This window comes from Pollicipes pollicipes, unplaced genomic scaffold (genome assembly GCF_011947565.3).
Source record: "Pollicipes pollicipes isolate AB1234 unplaced genomic scaffold, Ppol_2.1 Scaffold_2555;HRSCAF=2994_pilon_pilon_pilon, whole genome shotgun sequence".
Classification (NCBI taxonomy): Eukaryota; Metazoa; Arthropoda; class Thecostraca; order Pollicipedomorpha; family Pollicipedidae; genus Pollicipes; species Pollicipes pollicipes.
Window position 1 is genome coordinate 30581732 of NW_023596136.1, and position 24547 is coordinate 30606278.

At 51.6% G+C, this 24547-nt stretch overlaps 4 protein-coding genes across 4 annotated transcripts; 1 reads left to right on the forward strand and 3 right to left on the reverse strand.

Annotated features, from left to right (window-relative positions):
• Positions 1 to 99: 99 nt before the first annotated feature.
• LOC119100167 (BTB/POZ domain-containing protein KCTD3) lies at positions 100 to 9409 on the forward strand. Its single transcript, XM_037223280.1, has 11 exons — positions 100 to 168; positions 2988 to 3065; positions 3455 to 3628; positions 4039 to 4104; positions 4147 to 4174; positions 4634 to 4698; positions 6185 to 6439; positions 7595 to 7791; positions 8476 to 8679; positions 9200 to 9340; positions 9390 to 9409. Exons 2-11 carry the CDS (start codon positions 3019 to 3021, stop codon positions 9407 to 9409), a joined length of 1197 nt encoding a protein of 398 aa, XP_037079175.1. The 5' UTR covers positions 100 to 168; positions 2988 to 3018.
• A 2472-nt stretch (positions 9410 to 11881) lies between these two features.
• On the reverse strand, positions 11882 to 12838 carry LOC119100178 (larval cuticle protein 16/17-like). Its single transcript, XM_037223291.1, has 2 exons — positions 12830 to 12838; positions 11882 to 12525 (listed from the first exon to the last, which is right to left on the reverse strand). The coding sequence occupies exons 1-2, from the start codon at positions 12836 to 12838 to the stop codon at positions 12040 to 12042; spliced, it is 495 nt and encodes a 164-aa protein (XP_037079186.1). The 3' UTR covers positions 11882 to 12039.
• A 3970-nt stretch (positions 12839 to 16808) lies between these two features.
• LOC119106166 (larval cuticle protein 16/17) lies at positions 16809 to 17731 on the reverse strand. The gene is made up of 2 exons (XM_037229778.1): positions 17708 to 17731; positions 16809 to 17405 (listed from the first exon to the last, which is right to left on the reverse strand). The coding sequence occupies exons 1-2, from the start codon at positions 17714 to 17716 to the stop codon at positions 16920 to 16922; spliced, it is 495 nt and encodes a 164-aa protein (XP_037085673.1). The 5' UTR covers positions 17717 to 17731; the 3' UTR covers positions 16809 to 16919.
• Positions 17732 to 20818: 3087 nt separating this feature from the next.
• Positions 20819 to 21825, reverse strand: LOC119106160 (larval cuticle protein 16/17-like). The gene is made up of 2 exons (XM_037229766.1): positions 21791 to 21825; positions 20819 to 21470 (listed from the first exon to the last, which is right to left on the reverse strand). The coding sequence occupies exons 1-2, from the start codon at positions 21797 to 21799 to the stop codon at positions 20985 to 20987; spliced, it is 495 nt and encodes a 164-aa protein (XP_037085661.1). The 5' UTR covers positions 21800 to 21825; the 3' UTR covers positions 20819 to 20984.
• Positions 21826 to 24547: the final 2722 nt, after the last annotated feature.

Here is a 24547-nt window from a genome sequence, read left to right on the forward strand (position 1 = left end):
TCAAAAAAATCACTGCCATATCCAGTAATTATGCCGAAGACTAAATTTGGTAGCAGGGTGTCTCTTGTACGTTATATTTGTCATATGTTTAGGATTTCATTTGTTTTGAAGCAGAAGGGGGAATGAAACACTCCACTCAGCATTGGGCTACATTTTGTGTGAGCAAAGGTAAGTGGGGGGGGGGGGGGGGGGTGAGGCAACTGGATGCATTCAGTGCTGGATAATCGGTTGCAAACATCACTGCAGAATTAGTTGGTTTCGCTGCTCAAGACTTGATGTACGGTGTGCACGTAAAGTCCAGTGGTGCGGTTCTTCCCTCGAACTGTTTAACATATTTTTCGGCTCGCTGAATTTTTTTGTTTTCAATTGAGAAACGTAGGGACATGGTTATAGTATATGGCAAATGAAACCACACAGCCTATTGATCAAGATGTGATAGTTTGAGAGTATCTCATTGGAACATCGGTGAAGCACAACTTCCACTTTGAAAGAGCCCATCAAATTGATGGGGCAGAAATTATTGAATTCGGACTGATTTGGTCATCATAATGTGTTCCACTATGCAGAGCCTAATAAGATCATTGAAAATGACCAAATTTGATATTACATCATGTTTCTGGGGATAAGTAAGATTAACAAAATCTGCCTTAAATGGGGCAACTCATTATCCTCTCTTGGGCAGGATTCTGTCTGCCCCAAACATTTCATTTGCATGTTTGCTATGATATGTATACTGGTATGCAGCCAATTCCAGGCAAGAGACATATTGGCTGTCATCTTATAGCTCAGCTTACATTGTGCCAGCAATGGCTTATTGTGACAGGAGTAGTTCCAGAACACAGACTGCCAGTGCCTGTAACTGGGAAATTTATCTTGGCAACACATTTCATCACTTTTCAACAAAAGTTAAGCACTCAAGTGGGTGCATTTAGATGCCCAGGCTTATTGACAGCATGTGTAGGCTTAGGACATATGGGTTTTGGTTATTTTGATTGTGTTCTACCTGCAAAACTTTCAAGCTGCTGAATGATTATGCATGAAACCAAAAGCACTGGATGCCCAGCCTTAAATTTATAGACCATGGTTACCATATTTTTGTATGGTGAAGCATCATAACTCATTATGTTTATATCATTGTGCCTTATGATGTGGGTCACATTCCTATTTCTGCTATTGTGATATGCATCATAGAGAGCCCTAAGTAATCATTGGCTGCAAGCTGTAAAAAAGAGGCATTAAATACTTGTCATAGCATTAGCAGGATTTATCCATGGCAAATCATTTGTGTGAATATGTGTATACACACACACACACACACACACACACACACACTTGTATGTATATGCATATATACCTAATTAGTTTATTGGGTGTGATAACTATGAACTAATCTTATAAAACTGTACATGAAATTGAAATACATGCCTGTCAAAGCTTATCTACATGAGTGCTTGTGAACTTATACATGAGTATTCAAAGAAGAAAACCTTTTCATATAGATTACATGCTGTGCAGTCTTGAGAAATGCAAAGCATGTTGTACTTGCTGGCATGGAGTATGTGTCTACATAGTACCCTGAGTGGCATCATATTTCAGCAAAATATTCTGTATTTCTAGAAGCTGGAAGCCCAAGTACTTGGCAATGGGGCCTCATTACATTGAACTGGATAGGGAATACACAGGTTGTTCTCATGTTCTTCCCACTGCAGCCCCATGGAGCTAATATTGAATTTTGGTACAGCGGGCAGGCAATTGCCCTGTACAGTGTCATTGGCTGCCCATGACCCAAGCAAGAACACTGGGGTTCATGTGCACACTTGCCTGCTGTGGTGGGGTGCATCCTGCTGCCAAGACTATGTTTGTTATGCAGAGCACAGCAGTATGAGGGTGTTTTACATCAGTAATAAGACTCAATAGGCTCTGGACATTCTACTAAGGTCTGTACAAGAGCTGTAAAAGGTCTGGGTGCAATTAAACCTTGTTCAGTAAGTGTTCATGACAATATGTCTGGGTGATTCATTGGTGCTGTCATTTGTCCTGGATGTTTTGCATTTACACTAGATTATGTGATAATAAATTCCTGAATACCATGGAGCTGGAGTGTGTTGTGATACTTAGGTAGTGATAATGAATTATGCATATTTTAGTCAAAGGCATTGGCTGAGGACAGATCCCAAGTCACCATATCACAGACATTGATATTGTGTTAGTCCAGAGTGTTGGTTGAAAGCAGCTTATAAAAGTCACAATATTGCATGCATTTGTGATTTGTAGGGGCAAAAACCTTATCTTTATAAGCCCTACCATTCAAAAAAGGTTGCATGTCTTGTGAGTTCACAACATTTCAGTAAGGCACAACTTTTGTTTTAATCATATGCACAATAAGCCCTGGAATAGGCAAATGATATTAAGCCCTCATAGTGCTGACCTGCTTACTGTTGGAGAATGGTAGGCCAGTGCAAAAATCAGAAGCATTGGTGGCATATTGTTTTGGCCTTCACCATGATGAGGTGGATACAAAGTAGAAAAAAGAGGAAAATGTACATTACAGCTACCCTCCTACTACTGCTGGTGCTGGCAGCAGTTGGGATTGAGTCTGCTGAACACTTTTGCTCCAAACCTGTCTTTCACATGTGCTTATATCCTAGCCTACAGGTTTCCAAAAGCAAACAGGTCTGTGCTGTAGGAATTAAGTTCATGTATCTCTTCTGAAGCACAATGTCCTACACTGAGTCATAATCTCAGCAGTTTGCACAATTGGCTGTCCTGAAATGCAGTGAGCTTTGAGTTTGTGTGTGTGTGTGGTATGTTGCCTTGGGTGGCATGGCTAGCACACAAGCTCTGCTTACCTATGTGAAGCTCAGCTGTTATCAGAGAGGCTGCAGCACCTATGCATTTCAGCAAGTGAATGTCATATTATTTTCACAAACTGAGTTAGTGTTGTGTGCATCATGGCAATCAGTGGTGTGAACTTGTCATGCATTCAGTTCCAGGATTTGCTTCAGTGACTATTCAGCAATGGCAAGCCTTTCAGAAATTATCAATCTCAATGTGGGGGGTGTCAGGTAAGTTGTGTGTCATAAGTTTCATGAAACTTCCATGTACATTGTTGCAATGATGCACACTGTTACCTCCATGCTCCTTTTGTTTGTTTAGCATGTTAGGAGTGGACAGTGATACATCAACATTAACTCTCTATGTAAATTAGCATTACCAATTTATGTGTCCTTCTATCCATATGTGGTATGAATTGCTGTGTGTTGGGCTTTTCTGCTGGCCATTTACAAAACTTGTCGCGTAAACTCTCAGCCCGTGTGTCGGTGCTGCAAGGTCAAGAGCATTTTTCTGTGCGTCATTTCTGTAATGGTGCTATTGCGTGTATTGTTTTAAATAAAAGAACGTCCTGCGTGCTCGTCGGCGGCACCGATTCTGACTGGGGGCCGCGGCTGGGCAGGTTCTCTACGTCCAGACAGACGCTGACCTGGATCCAAGACACCTTCTTCACCGCCCTGCTCAGTGGCAGGATCTCCAGCATGCGCGATGAAACCGGCGCCATCTTCATCGATCGTGACCCAAAGCTGTTCCGCGTCATCCTCAATTACCTGCGCACCAGGGACATTGACCTAAGGTGAGCTACCTACATGCACTTAACGTCCGAAATGTATAGATGTGCTGCGTCATTTCGATGAGCGCACCATGCATTGTAACTTCCTTTGCGAGAGTTCGACTTCCTGTTCATCATGCCACTTAACAGGTGATGGCCAAGTCGGGCCCAGGGACGAGCCAGCTCTTTTTTTGTCAATCGATCAGCACCGCGTGTGCACCGTCCGCGCAAAAAAGCCAACCGTTGTCACAGTGGCATGCTTCACGCCATCGTCAAAATCACGCTACAATAATTATGCTCCGATCGATGTAGATTGCAACACCCATGCCGACGTCGTCCTGCATGGCGCGTTCTGGCCGCCCGTGTGGCGGTGCCGCCCACGTGCCGCGCCCTGTGTGGCCCGCTCTCCTGACGCCGCCGTGACCGGCCGGCAGCGCGCTGGAGCTGGACGCGCTGCGGCACGAGGCCGAGTTCTACGGGCTGCAGCCGCTGGTGAGGCGGCTGGCGCTGTGTCAGGACCTGGCGGCGCCCACCTGCGGCAGCGTGCTCTTCCACGGCCTGCTGCCGCCGGCCGGTCAGTGTGCTGCGCCGACCCGCGCCGGCGGGCGCCGCCCCACGCCGGCGGGGCTGATCAGGGCCACTGCTGTGTGATGTCACACCGACCTGCTGAGACTGATCAGGAGTCTCGTGTTCGGCGCGACGTGAGAGGGGGTCTTAGCTAACGGTGACGGCTGCCAGAGTGTAAGGCTGAGTATCGATCGGCTGTAACGAAAGTTGTGATCGTCCCTCCCTCGTCCCTCGTCCCCAATCGTTGTCATTGGACAAAGGCGTGCCTTTGAGGCGGACCGTCAAGAGCCGCTGCTGTGCCTCGCGTACTGCCGTGGCCCTCCCCGGTGTCTCCCGTGTCGGGTGCTCGCCGCGATGGCCGCCGCCCGGCTGACGACGCCGCACCGGTCCCGGTCGGCAGCGCTGCCGCCGTCGCCGCATCAGCAGGAGCAGCAGCTGGAGGCGGCGGCGGCGGTCCGGCCCGGCTCCATCGTCCGCCTGCCGGAGACGCCGCGCTCCCACTCCCGGCAGTCCTCGGCCGACCTGAGGTCAGTCGGCCCGCTGCGGGCTTCCCACCGCACTGTCTGGTCAGACTAGTGACCGGTGTGGATCAGACTGGGGACCACAGGAGTGTTATATAAGCTAAAGACGCCCTGGTTTTGTCGGGTCAGTTGGATTGCCATGGCGGAGGTCATCAGAGGGTAAGTGTAGTGACACCAGGTTGATGTAATGACCCCAGGTCAGTTTAATGACCCCATATCAGTGTGGTGACCCCAGGTCAGTGTGATGGCACTAGGTCAGTATGGAGACCCAATGTCAGTGTGGTGACCCCTCCAGGTCAGTGTGGTAACCCCCTCCAGATCGTTGTGATGACCCCCTCCAGATCATCGTGATGACCCCAGGTCAGTGTGATAACCCCAGGTCAGTACTATGACCCCAGATCAGTATGATGACCCCAGGTCACTATGATGACCTCAGATAAATTCATTAGGAGATAGTCAGCCCCATGACTTGAGGTCGACAGAATTTCATTCACTCGCACGCAGTGACACTGGCGACGGTCGTGTCCACGGTGTGCCTATCACCGAAGGCCGCGTGCAGTTAGCCGCTGAGCCTGGGCCAGTTTTATGACACGTGATCAATGCGGTGGCCATGGACGAGTCACGTGACTCACCACTGTTGACCCAGCTCTCGGTCATTGATGAGCTCACTGGTCCGGATCGTGCACCGCCCAGGTTGGACTAGCATCGATAGAAGCCATGTTCGCTGTCGTGGAAGTTGTTTTAACTGACTTCCTGCGATTGACTGTCATTGACTTACGGACAGACTTGCTCTTGTCGTTTTGTATTGTAACTAGCTGTATTGCACTGTATACCAGATTGTCATACTGCATCGTCGCATTAGTCACCTGTACGGCTTTCAGCTAGGAGTAAAAGCGATAACCATAATCACGCCTAGTCACACCACATCCACTGTTGGTCCTGATATTATGTGTCTTCCCGCTCTGGCCCACTGCCCTTGCATCTCACTTCTGCAAGTGAGAGGGTTGGCAGTTGTTGCGCTTCACTACTTTCTTCGTCACCACCACTCCTGCCACCTGAGCATCTCTCCCCTGCAGTCAGGCTCTCGACTTGTCCCCTCAACACATCCCTATTTAACTCCCCCATCTGGCAGGCTCTCGAGTCATGACTTAGCCCTGACCGTTGTCTGACCGTCCCTCCGTCCGCTGGGAGGTTCGTGGCCTCCGCAGCTTCCGCGTCCCCCGTTCAACCCCCGCCGTCCCTGGCCTCGTGACCTGCCTCGCCTCGACACCCTCTCACCGCCGCTCCGTCGGTCGTCAGGTTTGCGGCCTCCTCGGCTTCCACGTCCCCCACCCGACCCCCTGCTGTCCTGCCTCGCCTCGACGCCCTCTCACCGCCGCTCCATCGGTCGTCAGGTTCGCGGCCTCCTCAGCTTCCGCGTCCCCCACCCGACCCCCGCTCTCCTGCCTCGCCTCGACGCTTTCTCACCGTCCCTCCCTCGATCCGTCGTCAGGTTCGTGGCCGGCCTGGCGCCACGGCCGCCGGCGGCGCTGCCCCGGCCGGGCCACTCTCGCGGCGGCTCGCTCGACCTCCGCCACGCGCACTCGCGGAGCTCGTCTGCCGACCTGAGCCGCCTTCTGCGCGCCGACCTTGGGCCGCTGCTGGCGCCGCCTGGCGGCGGCTGGGCCGAGCCGGCCGGCGTGCGGCTCATCCGGGGACACCACAACTGGCTGGTGGCCGCCTACGCGCACCACGTCTCCTGCTATCGGTAGGTCACCACCCCGGTGGCGAGATGTGGCGAGAAAGGCGTCCTCGTGGAGCTTGTACTCAGGGGACAATGGAGGCTCTCGGGTGCGGTGCTCTGTACCAGCACAGCGGCACCGGGGGGCGTTTTTAGGGGAGAGGGAGGTCAACGACGAGCGCTGTCTATCCCTGAGGACAGCGACGGACGCTACCCATCCCTGAGGACAGCGCCGGATGTTGCCCATGCCTGAGGACAGCGACGGGCGCTGCCCATGCCTGGGGACAGCGATAGACGCTGCCCATCCCTGGGGGCAGCGATAGACGCTGCCCATCCCTGGGGACAGCGATAGACGCTGCCCATCCCTGAGGACAACGCCGGACGCTACGCATCCATGAGGACTGCGAGGAGGGCTGTCCATCCCCGAGGACAGTGACGGACACTGCCCATGCCTGAGGACCGTGATGGACGGGCGTCAAGTTTCTCATAAGCTCACGGTGTCTGTGCTTGCTGGTTATGACGCCTCGAGCAGGAGGGCTTTTGAGTGCTGTTGCTATGTGCGGGTGTCCGGGTCTGACCAAGTTCCTGTCGCGGAAAGACGTCGGAATGTGCGGAAGCTCTGAAGGTCTCGTTCCTGTTATATCCTCACTGCCGGTGCTCCCGTTGCCCGACAGCCGCTACTCCGACTGAAGTGTCACGAATCCTAGTCGGGCTCTGTGGCCCAACCGGCCGGCCGGTTACGTGATCGACCGCCCGGGTTGAATTCGGGCGCACGTGGCCCGGGGCACGGGACAGACGGCATCGCATTACCCGTTTCACGTCATTCGGGCAGGACTGTTGACTTATCGTTGTGCATGGTCACTTGACGCGATTGCCGTCCCTTTCCCACAGCTCTCCCACTGCCATGGGCTCTGTTTTTTGTCGGGTGGTAGTCGCGGACATTTGGCTGTTATGTGTTGCAGATGTGCCACATTGTTTGCTGCGGTGAATTTTAAAGAGGCTGTATCCAGCCCATATTGCGTGTGAATCACTGCCAACAGGTGGTCATAGTCATCTCCCAGACTTGAGGCGTAACCCTTTCTCCCAGACTTGATACACGTGACGGAATCAATGGCGTTCGTGTAAGTGCCTATCTCACGGTGCATTGGATGAATGCTAAGGTGATCGCTTGGACCCGTCCAGGATGAAGGACTCCACGGGCTGGCACCTGTTCTACACATCGCCGCACATCCCGGCCACCATAGACCGTGTGGCGATCAACGCCAAGGTGGTGCCGAACGGCTCTGTGGCCGACACCAGCACCAAGATGCTGGGCATCAGCTGCGGCGGCACCGTCCACCTCTGGGGCATCTCCGAGGACGGCTCCAAGTCGGACGTCGGTGAGTGGCGCGCGCCTCGGCTCCCGGCGGGGGGGGGGGGGGGTGGGAGCCGGGGGACTGAGGTCCACACCGCTGGGGCATCTCCGAGGATGGCTCTAAGTCGGACGTCGGTGAGTGGCGCGTGCCTTGGCTCCAGGCTCCCTCCCGGCTCTTGGCGAGGGCGATGGGTTTTGAGGTCCGTCGGAGCGGCTCCTCCATGCACGACGAGCGGTCGGTGGGGCGGCTGGCATCGGTTCAGGCCTCACACTGTAACCTGGAACCATGTCGGCGGTTGATGGGTATAGATGTGTCTTGGAACAACCAAGCCGTCTCTCTGCAAGTTGAAACCACAACTAGATAATGTTCCTTTGTTGTCTTTAGTGCGCGGAACGGTGTTACGCGGGTAACGCGTCCAAGTGATCCGGGAATGAAAAACAGCTACAAGTGATACCTGAGATCCGCTTCACGCTTTTGAGACACGATTCAACGTTACGTCACGGATGGCGGTGATGCCTGCGCCACTTGCATTGCCCTTTCGCGCAGCGAAGCGAGCGCAAACCATTGATATTTTCTGTGTCACGACGATATGAGGTAGGCATTCGCGCTTCGACTCCACTTGTCTCTCGACGCCGTCCTCCCCCCAGACGTCGTACCCCTGGCGCTTCACTGTGCCGCTCGTGACACCACCCCCCTGCCGCGCCCCAGGCCAGTTCAACCTGGGCGTACCAGTGGAGCACCTGTTCTTCATCGGGCCGCAGCTGGTGGGGCTGTCGTCGGTGGGTAGGATCGGCGTCTGGCACGCCATGACGCACCACTGGCAGGCGCAGGAGGTGGGCCACATCTCCAGCTTCGACCGCGCCGGCAGCTTCCTCCTGCTCGGCGGCACCAACGGCTCCATCTACTACATCGGTCAGTGGTGGACCTGCCGCTCTGCCGCCGTCCCGCCTTAGCAGCGTCGCGGTACACGGCAACGGCTCTTCCCAGCCTTTTTTTGTTGATCCATCTTATTAGGAGATCCCGCTCCCGACGTTTTTGCCAGAGGGAGTTGTTCAGGGCTCTGCGCGCTCTACGGTGGCACGACGCGGCCGTGCTGGACCGTGTGTAACCACGTTGCCAGCTCCTAGTCGACCTTTCCGCGTCAGCGAGGCCAAACGCCGTTCTCGCCCCTGGATTTTGTTACTTAGTTCCGCGGGATCAGTTGTCCAGCATGCTTCCCTTATGCCACGAGGGTAGCACATTATGTGGCAATTCACTGAACGCGTGCTTTCAAGGATAATGGCTAGATTTAAGGCTAACCGCCTCCCCACTGGGGATGAGTGCTGTGCTGGGTGCTGACTGGAGTGACGTGCTTGGTCACTTACACCGCTCGGCGCCCCTCAGCTCAGTATACGTGGGCAATCTGCCGAAGTCCGTCCTGTCCGTTCCGCAGACATGCAAAAATTCCCGCTGCGTATGAAGGACAACGACCTTCTGGTGACGGAGCTGTACCATGACGCCAGCGACGATCCTATCACTGCCATCAGCGTGTACCTGACTCCCAAAACGAGTAAGTCCGGCTGGGCCGAGTCATGTAGCCCCTGTTGTCCCCGCCCGAGTCGTGAGTGTGCCGAGTCCGGCAGGCGGTGCCGGCCGGCGCTGAAGGCGGCCCGCCGCCGCCACCAACAAGGAGAGCATTAGCGTTTGGTTCGACGGTTTTGCATAATGGTGAGGGACCTGAAGCGGCTTTCAAGGTCGTGATTTGGCGGGCGATGATGACTCACTATGCAAATATTCTGACTCGGGCGGAACAGTGAGATCACACTCAATGGCTTCCGATGTTGGACCAGACGGATGTGTTCGTTGGTTTGGCTCCGGTTTTGCGGTCAGTCGTGCAAGGTTTATGTCGTTTACTTGCTTCATTTATTTCCTATTTGATTGTCCATCTCATGGGAACATGCGCAGAGCGGCTACGGGTCTGAGTGAGGCGTATGATCATCAGAGCGACGTTTTGGCATTACTGGTACGGTGTTCCTGCTCAGAAATGGGGAGAATTCTAACTTGCGTTTGCGCTACCTACACTGGCTCGAAGCCAGTGTGGGCCGCTGGACCAGTGGTTCACAAACGTTACAGGTCACGTGCCATTTAGTCGCAAAGATTAAACCTTGTTGGCTTTGAGGGTACAGCCGTAGATAAGCATGGCGTAATGTGTGAACACTGACGCACGCCAACCACATGGTCGTAATTGAGATAATATTGTTCCGGTCTGTCAGCCAGGTATTGTTCAGGGATATTCAGACCCTCGTACCACTGCATGGCATGACACCTGATGGTGAAGATGGCTCCGTTTGGCGAAACGTTTGCTTTCGGAGAGTCTCGAACCCACCATTTATTTGCACTAACCCACCTCACGTCCTCGAATTCTGCCATTCACCGCCTGTTAAAACTCTTGCATGACCTGAAAATCGGGTATTCATGTCCAGATTTGCATGATCTGACTTACAAGAAACGATATCGTTTAAGTGAACAGATGGTATTGTTGTATGCGCATAGTTCATTAAGAATAGTTTGCCCTACATCGTAATACAGCGCCCATTTGCTCGCTACGATCGAATGCTCACTCGCTCATTTAATTTAGTCATTCACCAATGGGCGAATTCATTCACTTGTTGACTTGCTCACTGATTTACTTATTGTTACATCGGGGTCCCATCCCCGTGGTACTGTCCAAGCCAAGAGGGCTTTTCATGGACCCTAGTCATGCAAAGATGGAAACATGCGACATGCGCAGTGGCATAGAATACACACTCAAAAGGGCATCCCCCTCCGCACCCCACCCCCACCCCGCACACACATCCGCATCTCGCGCAAAGCCAACAAGTGAGCAGAGCAACAATATGAAAACGTGTCCCGCAAGTGTAAGACGTCACAGTCAGCGTTACAAGACAGCTTCATCTCGACCAGCGATGCTTGAGGGCACGTGTAGACTATGACGTGGTCGGGGCGCCAGATTCAGGCGGCAGCGCGCTGTAAACACACGTCACCCGCCACGTGAGCTGCCCTCCCGGCTGCGGTGCCAAGGCTAGAAGGCAGGCTGAGGACGAACCCAGCCGCGCGCTCCGGACGTGGGCAGAGCGTTACTGATGCAGAGGAACCTAAGAGGGTGTGATAAGTAAACGTGCCATGGGAGTCCGGCCGGCCCAGGCTTCCACGCACGCCAGAGATGTGATCGCATTTTCGTTGTGCAGACGTAAATCGAACCTTTCAACTTGAACGGCAGGATTGCTTTTGGTGAACTGTTTCCATGCACCGAAAAACAAAAGTGTACGTGCAAGGAAAGCTGTGCACTGAGAATGGTGGGCAGGGAACCAGAGGGCTTGTAATCGCGGGGGTGAGAGGTGGTATGCCCGAGGCCCAGACTCATCTCTGAGACAGCTGGGTGACGTCAAACCCAGGAGAGATGACGTGAACGAAATGCCGAATTTGTGGATTAGGTGGAGGTGGCTATATTTTCGTCGCGAAATTTCACTTTGAGCGAAGGAAGCTTGCGCATATTTTGTGTGCTACCTAGACAGATGGTTCAAAGTTAGCGTCGTTCAGCTCTCGGAAAAGTCAGCACAGTCAGACATTGTGTTATAGAATATGCTGATGCTGTCTGCCGAGTCAATCGAGGTCAGCGGTGAGAACTCTGTACGCAATACTACGCTGTCAACGCGTGACGCAACGCAATGGCTCGAGATGATGCCACTCCATCACTCATGTTTCGTCCGCTTCGTAGCACCCAGTCGCTTGTACTGAAAGACTCTCACACGCGTTCATTCACTGGCTTTTTCACTCAGCCATTCACCCATTTACTACGTTTGGATAATGCGCCCTTCGAGCCTGCCTGAAAAGTGGTCATTTATAGTGTTTTTACTTTTGTATTTGTGCTGGGAGTAGGCTTAGTGTTTGAGGGGGATTTGAGTGAAATGTCCCATTAATCTACAAGATTCACACGTCCTACGTGACTTCGTTCCGTAACAGCCCCCAGTTCCACTCTCTAGATTCATTGTAAGTCCTCTAGGCGCGTTAGAGTAGCTGGTTGTTCTACTATGACCATACCCATGGCATTGAGAGTGCTCGCTGAAGTGAAATGTATTCATGTACACAGATAGTTCACACCATAAATACAGCGGTGATTTGGTCCCGCTCTCTCACACACACATAAATAGACGTAGCGTGTCTCCAGACATGGCGTCGGTCAATGGCGAAGGCGGTTCCGATGGACAGGCGGCGGCGAGGCCGTGCTCAGTCTCACTGGGAGACGGGCCGGTACTCGTAGACGGGCTCGTACTCGACGGCCGGCTGCTGGGCCCGCACCACCTGCTGCTCCGGCGCCGAGTAGCCCTCCTGCACGGTGCGCACCCCGGGCGCCGCCTCGGTGGACGGCACCTCGGGCGTCGGGTACTCGGTGGGCACGGGCGTGGGCAGCGCGTCGCTCTCCGCCCGGAAGCCGAGCGTGTCGGCCACGTAGCGCACGCTGACGGGCACGCCCTCGGGCGAGATGTAGCTGTAGGAGCCGACCACGGTGCCGTCGGCCGCCTCCTCCTGCCGCTGAATGTCGTCCTCGGAGAGGAAGCGGAAGGCGTAGCCGCCCTGGTCGTCGCTGGTGCTTGACGACTCGAGGATGCGGACCAGGGGCAGGGGGGCGGCGACGGTACGCACGGCCGGGGCGGCGCCGTAGCTGGTGCGGGGCTGCGAGTCGGCGGCGACGGCGGCCACCAGCGTCAGAAGAACCAGCTGTGAATAACAAGGGAACGGAAGTGTCAGACGGGATCGGATGACCTCTCAAATATGACGGCTTAAAGAGAGGTTTCGGAGGTTTTGAGTAACAATTTTTGGACACTGCCCGCGTTTTTATGATTGAACTTAGCAATGCCAGAAAATTAGACTCGTCAAAGACTGTCTTCCGTGTGCGTTAGGTTTTCGTGCAGGCGAATTCAGTTGCCTTTTGGCGCAGGCCATGGTGTAAGTAGATTCAGTGGCGTCAAAAACGTTCCGTCTTATTTAAACCAGAGAAAGCTTACAAGTCGTTCAGACTTACCATCTTCATAATGAGTATGGCCGTATGGGGACGGGAGATGTCGCTCGTCGGTAGGTGCAGCTGCTGTGATGCTCTGTCCCGGCTGGTGCTGGGTTATATAGTGGAGCCGGCGCCTGTCGACCCTGGTCAGGACAAGTTATGAGGTCGCTCCCTCCCCCCGCCCCCTGGATTCTGGCCAGAGCCCGCGGCCCCGGCCACCCGTCAGCCGGGTGGGGCGGACCGTCCGATGGTTCGTCCCTGATCGGGATTGATTTCGCTTCGGACGTTCTGATTTCACTTCTCCACAATCCTTACTAATGCATGCTGCTGGTTATGTGCTTGACCGCATGACGTAACTTGCGGCGTACCAGTCCATTCACGTCTGAAGCTCTGAAATGGTGTCACAAAAAGTGGAGCGATTTCTCCCGGGTGACACACAAGTCATGCTCTTCAACTTTTTTCAGTAGGCATGTTCATGAAGGCCTTTAATGATGCGTGAGAGATGGCCTAAATTTTTGGTTCGATAGGTTTACGATAGAGATTCTTTGCATATTGGGAATAGTAGGCTCCCGGTTTGTATATGGTGTAATTTCTTTATCGTCATTAAGTTGTTGCTTCTCAATGAATATCATTCAGCTATTCGTTCATTTAGGTAAATGACAGCTATGCGTATGATCGCTAACCCCCACCAGTATAGGGGATAAACCTGGTCCGGCCCCGTAATTGGTTAGCTATAATCTCATTCATGCAATTGTTCAAAATAGCAAAAGAGTTCTGTTAGAGGTGCTTGCCTATACTGCGCGACCCGACGTGATAAAACTTATATTGGAGCACCATAACCTTAATTTAAGTAGGCAGCCAATCCAAACGGGTCATTTAAAGATTCTCCACATTTTCATTTTCAAAGGGCACCAAAATCAGGAACTGCCCAACTTTTACGCCTACCACCCTGACGAAATTCTCAGTCGGACATATCGCCAAAGAAATATCCGATGGCTTCATTTCGGGCACCACGTCTTGTATTTTGAAGAGGCGCCCACTTCTAGCGAGGCACCACGAAGGCCACCAAGCCCTTCAGTTTCAAGTGGTGTCAAAATCAAGGGGGCACAAAAATGTATCCATGTTTTTATTTACTCAAGGAACCAAGGGTGCCACTATCAGTAGGACATGGGCATGTTATCTACCCCAGGTCTTAGGTTGCGAGGTGCCGAGTAGCCCTTTGGGTCCCAAGGGAGCGACAGTCAAGGGTGCGATCGAAGGGTCCGAAGGGCAGGCCGGGGATGAAGGGACATCAGCCAGTAGGCAATACGGAACACTGTCCCGCGCCGGTCTTGGCGATGGGGTCTCTTTCCCAAGTCGGGGTAGGGCCGGGCCTGCAAGTGTTGACCCGAAAAAGCGTGCGTTGGCCTGACCCGTGTGCTGGTCAAAGGCTGACGGTGCCCAACAAGGCTCCGTGTTGGCAATAAGCCCAGAGTCGACCGTGGGCGCATTTGCTGAACAGGGACAGGAGCGGGGCCTCGAATGTCAAAAGGCCTTCTGCGTTGTTCAGGGCCCTCCTGCTAATGACATGAGACGTGAAAAATGATGGTGCAGTGATCTGCGCTCACAATGAGACAGCGACTTGTGCCAGTCAGAGGTCGTAAGACCGAACGAGGGACCCTCCGCACCGTTTCAACCAGTAGGCAGGAGTCGATGAGTCGAATTGGTGTCTCGGCGACAGCTAGGCATTGGACTCCCCGTGCGGGTAAGAGATCTTTTTGCGTCAGTGACGGGTTGCTGCGTCGGTCGTGTATGAGATGTCCGGTCTTCTTACCTGGGCATCTGACACGGTCTGAATGTAAGAAATTTTCTCGCTCCTTTAAGACCTCAAAACGTGCAGCACATTATCGGACTTTTTTCATGTTAACGACACAAAACATGCCGCTCGTGCTCTAGGGAGTTAGCCATATCTTTCTCTTCAAGAAACTGTTGCATCAAAAATCTACCAATTTTATTAGTTTTGCCGCCTTCCGCTGCGACCACCAACATTTCACTATTCGCGTTTTGACATGTCGCTCGAGTAGCATTACGAAGTAGACAATGTGTACAGGCTATCGCTTTTGCGTTTAGCCATTCACTGTTGGGTTTGATTCCCAGTGATGCCCGCCCTTTCTGCCTGGATGAGAGGCAGGCGTCGCCATATAGTCTCAGAAGCGTCGTTAGGCCCCAATGACGCACATTCACTGTGACGTCAGCGACTGACAAAATGCAACTTGTGCGTTTCGTTTTACGTAAGCTACTGGGTATTGTGTTGCGTAATTGTCCTCTTTAATACCAAATTGTGATTCCCCACAAAATCTTGAATTTTCCTTGCTTTAAAGAACTGAAAAGAACTGGTATCGGGAGTCAAGTTTCGCATGTGAGGGCGAGCAAAGTATAGCGAGGGCTCAGCCAAATACAAAGGGGCCCAGTCCAACATTCGGGGGGGGGGGGGCGCTCGACATTTAAGGGCCATGTCTCCCTTAAGATGTAACGAAGTTCCACCCCTGGGCGCCACTAATGTCTTCCACAGCCTCCTTCAAACTCTCCCGAAATGCCTGTCATTTCGGATGGCTGTTTGAGCTCAGTATATTCAAGATGGCGATTTGGGCTCAAAGTTTCATGCAAATGTGGAACACTCCCGTACAGCACGATACCTGGTGACCGGTTGAATATAATACACTCGCGTGCGTGGCGGGTCAGTTTGACCCCTCCCACAGATTTGTCGAAAACCAAGAGAGGTGCAGCCAACAAATTCATGGAGTAGGCAGGGATGTACTTTAACTCACTTGTGTCAAAATGGTTCCTTACGCCGTGACCTTTGGATCAAACAAGGTCGAGCGCAAGATTCATGCTCGAGCGCACCTCGGATCTCTTCACTCAACTGGCTTTACCAGTCGTTTTTCGTAAACAATAGGCCATCCGTATTTATATCAGGTCCGTGACCTTAGCTGATTTTTAGATGACAAAAATAACCAAAATTCCTCGAGGTTATTTATATATTTCAGATGATAATAGGGGTCAAAATCTCTCCTGGGCGACATGGTCTGCAAAGCAAGAAAACATTTTCGGTCAGTAAATTCCCCGGACGTTTATGAAGTCAAAACCATTCATGTATTGTCGTTGTGATAGAGGAATTTGGAACAGCGCCAAAAACTACCTCATGGCGCTAGTTATCTAGAAAAGCAGTTTGGTTTTTATCTTGGTCTTACCCTAACGCGTGACCTAAGGTCATTGCAATGGTTCAACCTTCAACCTGCCTCTGAAACCCTCTCAAAACGGCATTATTTCGTTTAGCGCGCTGTCGTTGCATTACCTTGAAAGCTCTCCTAAGAAACTGCTGTCGCTGACAGCTATGACCTGACGCTGACCTGTGCAGATTATCGATGGTCTGAGGCATGTGTAGCTTTGAATGCCGAAAAGCTGGCTGTTCAGTCGCCTACAGCCAAACAGAGCTTGGCATTGCTGCGCCACGCCGTTCGGAAGCTATTGTCGGACAAAACTGTGGAAGTGAAATTGACCCATCCGAACGCGTATTAACCCTTCAGCAGTTAGCATTGAATCACTATTGTTAACTTTGTAGGTCCTCGTGAAAACATGCTTCACAACAGCGAAGTCGAACAAAGCTCTTGACTTAGTGGTTGCTGCATTGAATGCTATACTCAAATCAAACGTATGATTACCGCAGGTACGGTATTGAATGGTTTCGTGATGTGTTTTTCTGTGTTGGGTGCAACTTTCCTTTTTCTTCCTTTCTTCCGTCCAAGAAGGTTTCCTTGCCGTCTTAGATTGTCTCAAGCAGTTTCGGACCTTCACATCCAATGGATTGGCAAGATGAGCCCTTGCCCAGCGGCCGAAGGCCTTTGATGCCCACCGTTTTACAGCGGAACAGGCAGACATCAACAAGGCCATGTTAAAATTGCTGATGTGAAATTTATTCATGTGCACAGATGAGTCACACTATAAATACAGCGGTGACTTGGTCCCGTTCTCTCACACAGACATAAATAGACGTAGCTTGTCTCCAAACATGGCGTCGGTCAGTGGCGAAGGCGGCTCCGATGGACAGGCGGCGGTGAGGCCGTGCTCAGTCTCACTGGGAGACGGGCCGGTACTCGTAGACGGGCTCGTACTCGACGGCCGGCTGCTGGGCCCGCACCACCTGCTGCTCCGGCGCCGAGTAGCCCTCCTGCACGGTGCGCACCTCGGGCGCCGCCTCGGTGGACGGCACCTCGGGCGTCGGGTACTCGGTGGGCACGGGCGTGGGCAGCGCGTCGCTCTCCGCCCGGAAGCCGAGCGTGTCGGCCACGTAGCGCACGCTGACGGGCACGCCCTCGGGCGAGATGTAGCTGTAGGAGCCGAACACGGTGCCGTCGGCCGCCTCCTCCTGGCGCTGGATGTCGTCCTCGGAGAGGAAGCGGAAGGCGTAGCCGCCCTGGTCGTCGCTGGTGCTGGACGACTCGAGGATGCGGACCAGGGGCAGGGGGGCGGCGACGGTACGCACGGCCGGGGCGGCGCCGTAGCTGGTGGGGGGATGCGAGTCGGCGGCGACGGCGGCCACCAGCGCCAGTAGAGCCAGCTGTGAAAAGTAATTGGGACGGAAGCATTACCGATGGTATGCTGATTGCTCGAACATGATGGCTTAGAAGACACTAGAGAGAAACTTAAAATGACATCTAACGCATAGTTCATCCGCGTTTTGTTTGATGTTTGCAATGTGTAACATGTCAAATGGTGATAGACCATCTTAGTTTACGGTCTGATTCCTGTGTAAAAGGACCATATTCTACCTCGGCGCAGCTCAGTATGTCATTAGCTTCAGTACCTCACAATCCAAGGCTCGTGTCTAGACCAGCGAGAGTTTATGGCGCTTAGACTTACCATCTTCATGATTAGTATGGTGGTATGGGGAGGGGAGCTGTCGCTCGTCGGTAGGTGCAGCTGCTGTGATGGCCTGTCCCTGCCGGTGCTGGGTTATATAGTGGAGACGGTGGCCTGTCGACCCTGGTCAGGACAAGTTATGAGGTCGCTCCCTCTCCCTCCCCCTACCTGGTGTACTGGCCCCAGGCGGCTTCGACGGGTCGTCAGATGCGTTACCCTTGATCGGAATGGATTGCGATTCAGGGCCGCTATCATCCTTCCCATCCAACGTCTTCCCCATGGTCCTGGGTAGGCTGTCGTGGCGGGCACGTACGTGACTATGTAGAGCAGCTTGGAATGCAGTGTTCCACGTCCGAAGTTATAAAATGTTGTCAAAAAAGGAAACGATAAATTTCAGGCAACAGGTCATGAAAGCAAACTTTTAACGTAGTACTAACACGCACCCGGGTGGCCGGTTGATTACCATTCGCTGGGGTGGGGTGTCACTTTGACCCCCCCCCCCCTGAGATCTCAGGGACTGAGAGGACTAGAGGCACCAAAGTGACGGTGTGTTGACCTGTACCTGAATTCACTTAGGTCAAAGTCTCACATTCCTAGATCATGATGTTGGGGTCAAATAAGGTCAAGCGATGTTAAATTTCAGGTTGGTCTCCAAAGAGGTTCTAAAACCTAGATAACTGTTCTGAGCAAAAATTTACGTGATCATCGAAGGTCAGTGACCTTGTTTGACCTTTGGAAGGTCGTGGTGACCAAAATGAAACAAGACTGTTTTGAGTTTTGCGTTTGAATAAGCGACAAAGATTACGCCAGGCAGTATGTTCCTAAAAACAAAATGTTGACCTGGGTCATTCTGGGTCAGTGACATATCCTGGCCTTGATGAAGTCCATGGAAGGTGTATAATGCGGTTCCTGTTATCAGTAAATTCGAAATGAGCACCAAAAGCTATGCTATGCAGCAAGCTTTGGAGTAAAAAACGGGTTGGTTTTGACTTTTGTCTGACATTAAGATCTGACCTTAGCTCAATGCAGTGTTTTATTCGATTGCTGTGTTGCCTAAGGAAGTATTTCAGAGATGTACGGCTTCATCGAACACGTTATTGGATCAGATTGAACGAGTACCTGGAAATTGCCTTCGCTGAAATTAAGGCCTGGCTTTGACCTATCATACGTCAGTGACCGTACCAGGTACATCTAAATGTGTTATGTCAGATGATCCGCTATTCAATTATCTACGATTGTGCAAAACTTGGCGTGGCTGCGCCGCGCCGTTTGAAAACCATTTCGAAAAAGCCTTCGGAGGGTCAGTTTCACCCCCACCCGAGCGCGTGGTAATCAAAATATTTTTGGAATAAGCTAGCGATTAAGGGCATTTGGCGTTTTGAGTTTTCATGACATGATTTAGTATAATGTTGTAAAACATTTGTTTTCAGTTCATAATGAAAGGAGCTCGCTTTGCTTACGTTCTCACCTGAAAAAACGCTCGCGCCCAAACTAATCGTTCTGTTTAGTAAGTATGCTCCGTAGCACGCCATTGATTGATCGCGCCATCACGCCTTGCACAGTGTTGAGTGAGAGTCAATTAATGGTCGTTATGTCTGGAAATTTTGCCCACGAACGCCAGACATGAGCAGCTCGACAGTTACATGTCGCATGGTCTTGATCGCCGCATGGCCAATGGAATGGCAGGATTTGAACGGTCTTAACATTGCGTCGTGGATGCCTGGGGGACTTTGAAGTAGTCTGGACGAAATTATTTGCGCTTTTTTACGGCGTGTAGCTCAGAAACTAGAATGGTTTAGGTCTTAATAAGGGCGGGGCTGTGAACTGCACCAAATGATCTTCACGATGACTACTTCAGCTCAAAACGTCATGCAAATGTCGGTCACTCCCTTAAAGCACACGACCTGGTGATGGGTTGAATATAATGCACTTGGGCGCGGGGCGGGTCAGTTTAAGCCCTCCCGCGGATATCTCGAAAACCAAGAGAGGTAAAACCGGCAAATTTATAGCGTAGGTAGGGATGTACGTGAACTCACTTGTGTCAGAAGCGAAGTTTCTTACGCTGTGACCTTCCGGTCGAACAAGGTCAAACGCAAAATTGATGTTTGAACTCCCCTGTGACCTCTTCACCCAACCAGCTTTACCATAGTTGTTTTTGTTCTAGCAAGCAGTCACTCGTGTTCATATGAGGCCCGTGACCTTAGCTGAGTTTTAGATGGTTAAAAGGACCACAATTCCTCGAGGTTGTTTGTATATTTCAACTTACAATAAGCGTCATGATCTATCCCTCGCGACACGTTCCTCAAAGCAAAAATTAATTTTCAGTCAGTGAGTTCCCCGGACGTTTACGAAGTGGAAACCAGTTATTTGTTGACGTTGTGATAGAGGAATTGGGAATAGCGCCAGACTACGGTATGAAGCTAGTTTTCCAGAAAGCAGTTTGGTTTTAATATTGGGGTTACCTTTATGCGTAACCCACGGTGAATGGAACATTCAAACTTTTATTGGTACGAAACTCAAAATGGCATTATTTCGTGTAAAGCTCTGTATTTGCATCATTTTGAAAGCTCTGCTCAGAAACTGCTGGCGCTGACAGCTATGATATGGCTTTGACTTTGCCCTGTGCAGATCATCGATCTTATGAGGCATATGTAATTTTGAATACCGAAGAATTGCCTGTTTAATTGCCTACAGGTAAACAGAGCTTGGCACTGCTCCTCCACGTCGTTCGGAAGTTAGTCTCGTGAAGAAAAAAAGGTGTCATATTGACCCACCCGAGCGCGTGTTAACCTTTGAACATGTCGCACTGGGTCAATATTGTGGCTCTTTAGGTTCACGTGAAAGCATGCTTCCTCAGATCGAAGCCGAACAAACCCTTTGACTTAGTTTTCGCTGCATTAAATGGTATGCTGAAAACAAACATTTGATTACGGCGGCTGCTTTTCCGTGTATAAAAGTCTCTTTGCCGTCTCAGATTATCTCAAGCAATTTCGGACCTCGTTATGTACTGGATTGACAAGATGAACCCTCCCTCAGGGGCCGAAAGCCTTTGATGCCCACTGTTTTACAGCGGAAGTCATTCATCAACAATGTCATGTTAAAATTGCTGATGTGAAATGTATTCATGTACACAGGTGAGATACACTATAAATACAGCGGTGACTTGGTCCCGTTCTCTCACACACACATAAATAGACGTAGCGTGTCTCCAAACATGGCGTTGGTCAGTGGCGAAGGCGGTTCCAAAGGACAGGCGGCGGCGAGGCCGTGCTCGGTCTCACTGGGAGACGGGCCGGTACTCGTAGACGGGCTCGTACTCGACGGCCGGCTGCTGGGCCCGCACCACCTGCCGCTCCGGCGCCGAGTAGCCCTCCTGCACGGTGCGCACCTCGGGCGCCGCCTCGGTGGACGGCACCTCGGGCGTCGGGTACTCGGTGGGCACGGGCGTGGGCAGCGCGTCGCTCTCCGCCCGGAAGCCGAGCGTGTCGGCCACGTAGCGCACGCTGACGGGCACGCCCTCGGGCGAGATGTAGCTGTAGGAGCCGAACACGGTGCCGTCGGCCGCCTCCTCCTGCCGCTGGATGTCGTCCTCGGAGAGGAAGCGGAAGGCGTAGCCGCCCTGGTCGTCGCTGGTGCTGGACGACTCGAGGATGCGGACCAGGGGCAGGGGGGCGGCGACGGTACGCACGGCCGGGGCGGCGCCGTAGCTGGTGCGAGGCCGCGAGTCGGCGGTGGCAGCGGCCACCAGCGCCAGTAGAGCCAGCTGTGAGCAGAAAGGGACGTGTACGTCAAGTGGTTGGCTCGTAATTGTTCGAAGAAACCGATTTACCGAAATTTATGAAAGCATTAAATGATATTTTCTGCCTAAGGTATCCTTTTGTCAATTGATCCTGGCAATGCTGGACATCTTGGAAATGGTTTGGAAATGGTGGATGTTTATTAATTGTTGGTTTTACTCTAGCGCAGTCAAACTAATGGTCTCCCTCGGCCCAGGTCCGGGTGTAAATGGCGTCATCGCTGTGTCATCTAGAACTTTTATCGTATTCAGCTTAGAGGAAACCCAACACCCGTAGTCGCACTCACCATCTTCATGTTGAGTATTGTGTGTGGGACGGGAGCTGGTGCCTGTCAGGAGGTGCAGCTGCTGTGATGCCCTGTCTCGGTGTGTGCTGGTTTATATAGTGAAGCCGATGTCCTTCGACCGTGGACAGGACAGGTTATGGGGTCATCCCTCCCCACCCCGATATGCTCACTAGCGCCGACGGCGACTGTGACGTCACAGCCGGCTCTGATTGGTCCTGAGGTGGGTCATCTCTGATCACGGGATGATTGCTTCGGAACACACGACTGATGTTCTCGTCCATTTCCTGTTGCAAGGTGTGAGCATAAATGGTGAGGAGGAATGACGGGTCGAAGCGGGGTGTTCAGCTCCTGTCCGAACTTGAATACCGCGGCCATTAATGTAAAGAAATTCGTCTTTGTCACCGTGTGCATCTGTAAGCATCTAGAGGATTTCAGAACCTGCTTTCGAATTTATTGGGAGGGCCGTTATCATCGTAGACATGCTCTGGAAGACGTTTTCCGTTTAATTTGTTTTTGTTTTGTTTTTTGGACGAAGAAACCGGTTCTTCGTCAAATTACGTTCATGGCGTGCATTGATGGGAGACACAGACTTTTAGTCCGGTCACCAGTGGAGAAGAACAAAAGGAGTCCGCGCCTGAACGTTTAATGCTCGCCTGAAATCATTGCATTGACGTAAGGCTGTCAACAAAGCGGCACACATGTCTTGTTTTGGATCATCGTTCACGAGGTCATGGTGGTTGGAGAGATGCTGGTCTTGAATACCATCGCCATTGGGGGCCGAGATTCCATTGACTCTACCGAAGGGAATTGAAGTGACTCAACGAAGAGTCGTCAAGATTAGCAGCAGAAATGTTGTAGAGAAATGTTAAGATAATTTGTTGTTTTCGGGGCACCCCATCTGGTCGTGGTTCAACTACTTCCTACGTAAAATTATTTTCATAATTTGAGGCAGAATGAAGACGTTTTGATGGTATTACATGTCTATGCCGATGGCATTTGTGTGTTGTGTTACCTTCTGGTTGCATGGTGCCTTTGGTCCCGCATGCCGCTGGATATGTTCCAGCAAAACGTCGTTATCGGTAGGCACACACAGGGCAGCTGTGCGGCACGCTTTGAGCGGTGAAAACATTATTTGAACTTGTTAAGCTAATGCCCGCAGGAGCCTCCGAGTTTGTAACGCCCTTGTGCCAACAGAGGGCACTGGTTTTCAATAGGCCTCTTGGCATCGTAACTGGGTGTTTGCGGGTTTGCCAACGTTGTGTTGACAGGCTGCCTTCCGGTTTTAGTTTACTCTCCTTTTCCCAATCTGTGACGACGCCAACAGATGTTAAGTCTCCTCCCCGCATGGTAAACCAAAAGACGTGTGAAGGTTTGCCGTGTGTATAATATTCATTCGAAGGGCTGTATGTTCGGTCCGAAGACATGAGGTGCAGATCATTACGTATGCGATGTTCCACTCATGCTTTGTGTGTGCGCATGTGTGTGTACCAAGAAGGCCTATTTCGACTCGAGCTGAATCATGCATCGGCTCTTGAGTCAATAGGTTTTGGGGGCGAGTCGTGAGCTGAGTTGGCCCGCTAGGAAAAATGCCGCTTTGACTCGTAAGCTGAACCACACTCTTTGGACATTTCATGAGCTGAAGCGAAAGCGGATCTTTGCTGACAATGCTGTGGCGGTGATTCATGTGGCTGAAAGGGAATGGCTACATGGTAGAACCCAGCATGCCGTAGGCAAATTGACGTCATTTTTCAGTATCTTCAAATGCACAGCATGCAGCATTGGTTATAAATATTTTTGCGCTACGAGCACAATGTTCTTTATTTAAATTTCTAAGCAGCAAGCACAGTATTGCTGATTCTGAACAGAACTTTGCCCAGTCTCAGCCAGGAACCAGACGGGCTGACATGGTGCAGACATCCTACAAACGTATATCCTATGCTAAAATCTGCGGGAGTTTTTCTGGCACCTACAAAGCCGAGGGCAAGCCATATTTGCCTTTATCAATCGTCACAGCAATGAAATCATTCCTACCTGACCCCTCATCCAATGCCTCTTAAACAGCCGTAAGCATGTTATTGCTGGGGCTATATGAATTAAGCAGGAATAGTGGCAAGGTCGTCTCGTTTCATATGTGGAGGATACATCGCAGTGTGACGTCCCTGGGATTTTATCAATAATTTTTCCACGCAACTTCCAAATGAGACTTTGACCTACCAATTTAATTGTCTTGGAATGTGGTTAAAGTGACGCTCAGCACTCTAAGCTCTACGCAGCGCGAAAACCTGTTTTGACTCCTAATCCATCATAGAGTGACCTGATGAGATGAGTTAAGGCCTCCTGGGGAAAACGGCATTCGGCGCTTTTGTATGCCTATCTCCAGTTCGGTTGCTGAGAGTTCAGTTTAGTTAAGTCCAGTTCCTTGCTGACTGGAGGACTTGAGTCGTGTGAAGTGGATTTTTGCTTTGTTTTTTATGAGAAATACAATCGTAATTCGTAATACTTACTAAGTCCAGGTAAGCAGGTAAGTTCACAACTTGTTTGTAGCCTAGGATAGCTAACCGCTATCGTAAAAACTTCATTCCGATGTTGAATTTTTGACATGTCATCGCCGACAGCATGGCTAGTACAGGCTATTGCAAATGTGACTATTTTCCTGTGGATGCACCTGGCTGCCACATGGCACGTGCAGTCTGTCACCTGTCAGGTTCAGTGCAGTCTAGCCCACGTTGCATGCGATATGATTGATACCAGTCCTGA

What these genes read in the sequence shown, in the direction of transcription:
- LOC119100167 (XM_037223280.1), top strand. Translation starts at nt 3,019, where the DNA reads ATGGCAAGCCTTTCAGAAATTATCAATCTCAATGTGGGGGGTGTCAG. An exon ending in ACCAGGGACATTGACCTAAG is followed by an intron (nt 3,629 to 4,038) that starts GTGAGCTACCTA and finishes ACCGGCCGGCAG; the next exon opens with CGCGCTGGAGCTGGACGCGC. An exon ending in CGGCTCCATCTACTACATCG is followed by an intron (nt 8,680 to 9,199) that starts GTCAGTGGTGGA and finishes TCCGTTCCGCAG; the next exon opens with ACATGCAAAAATTCCCGCTG.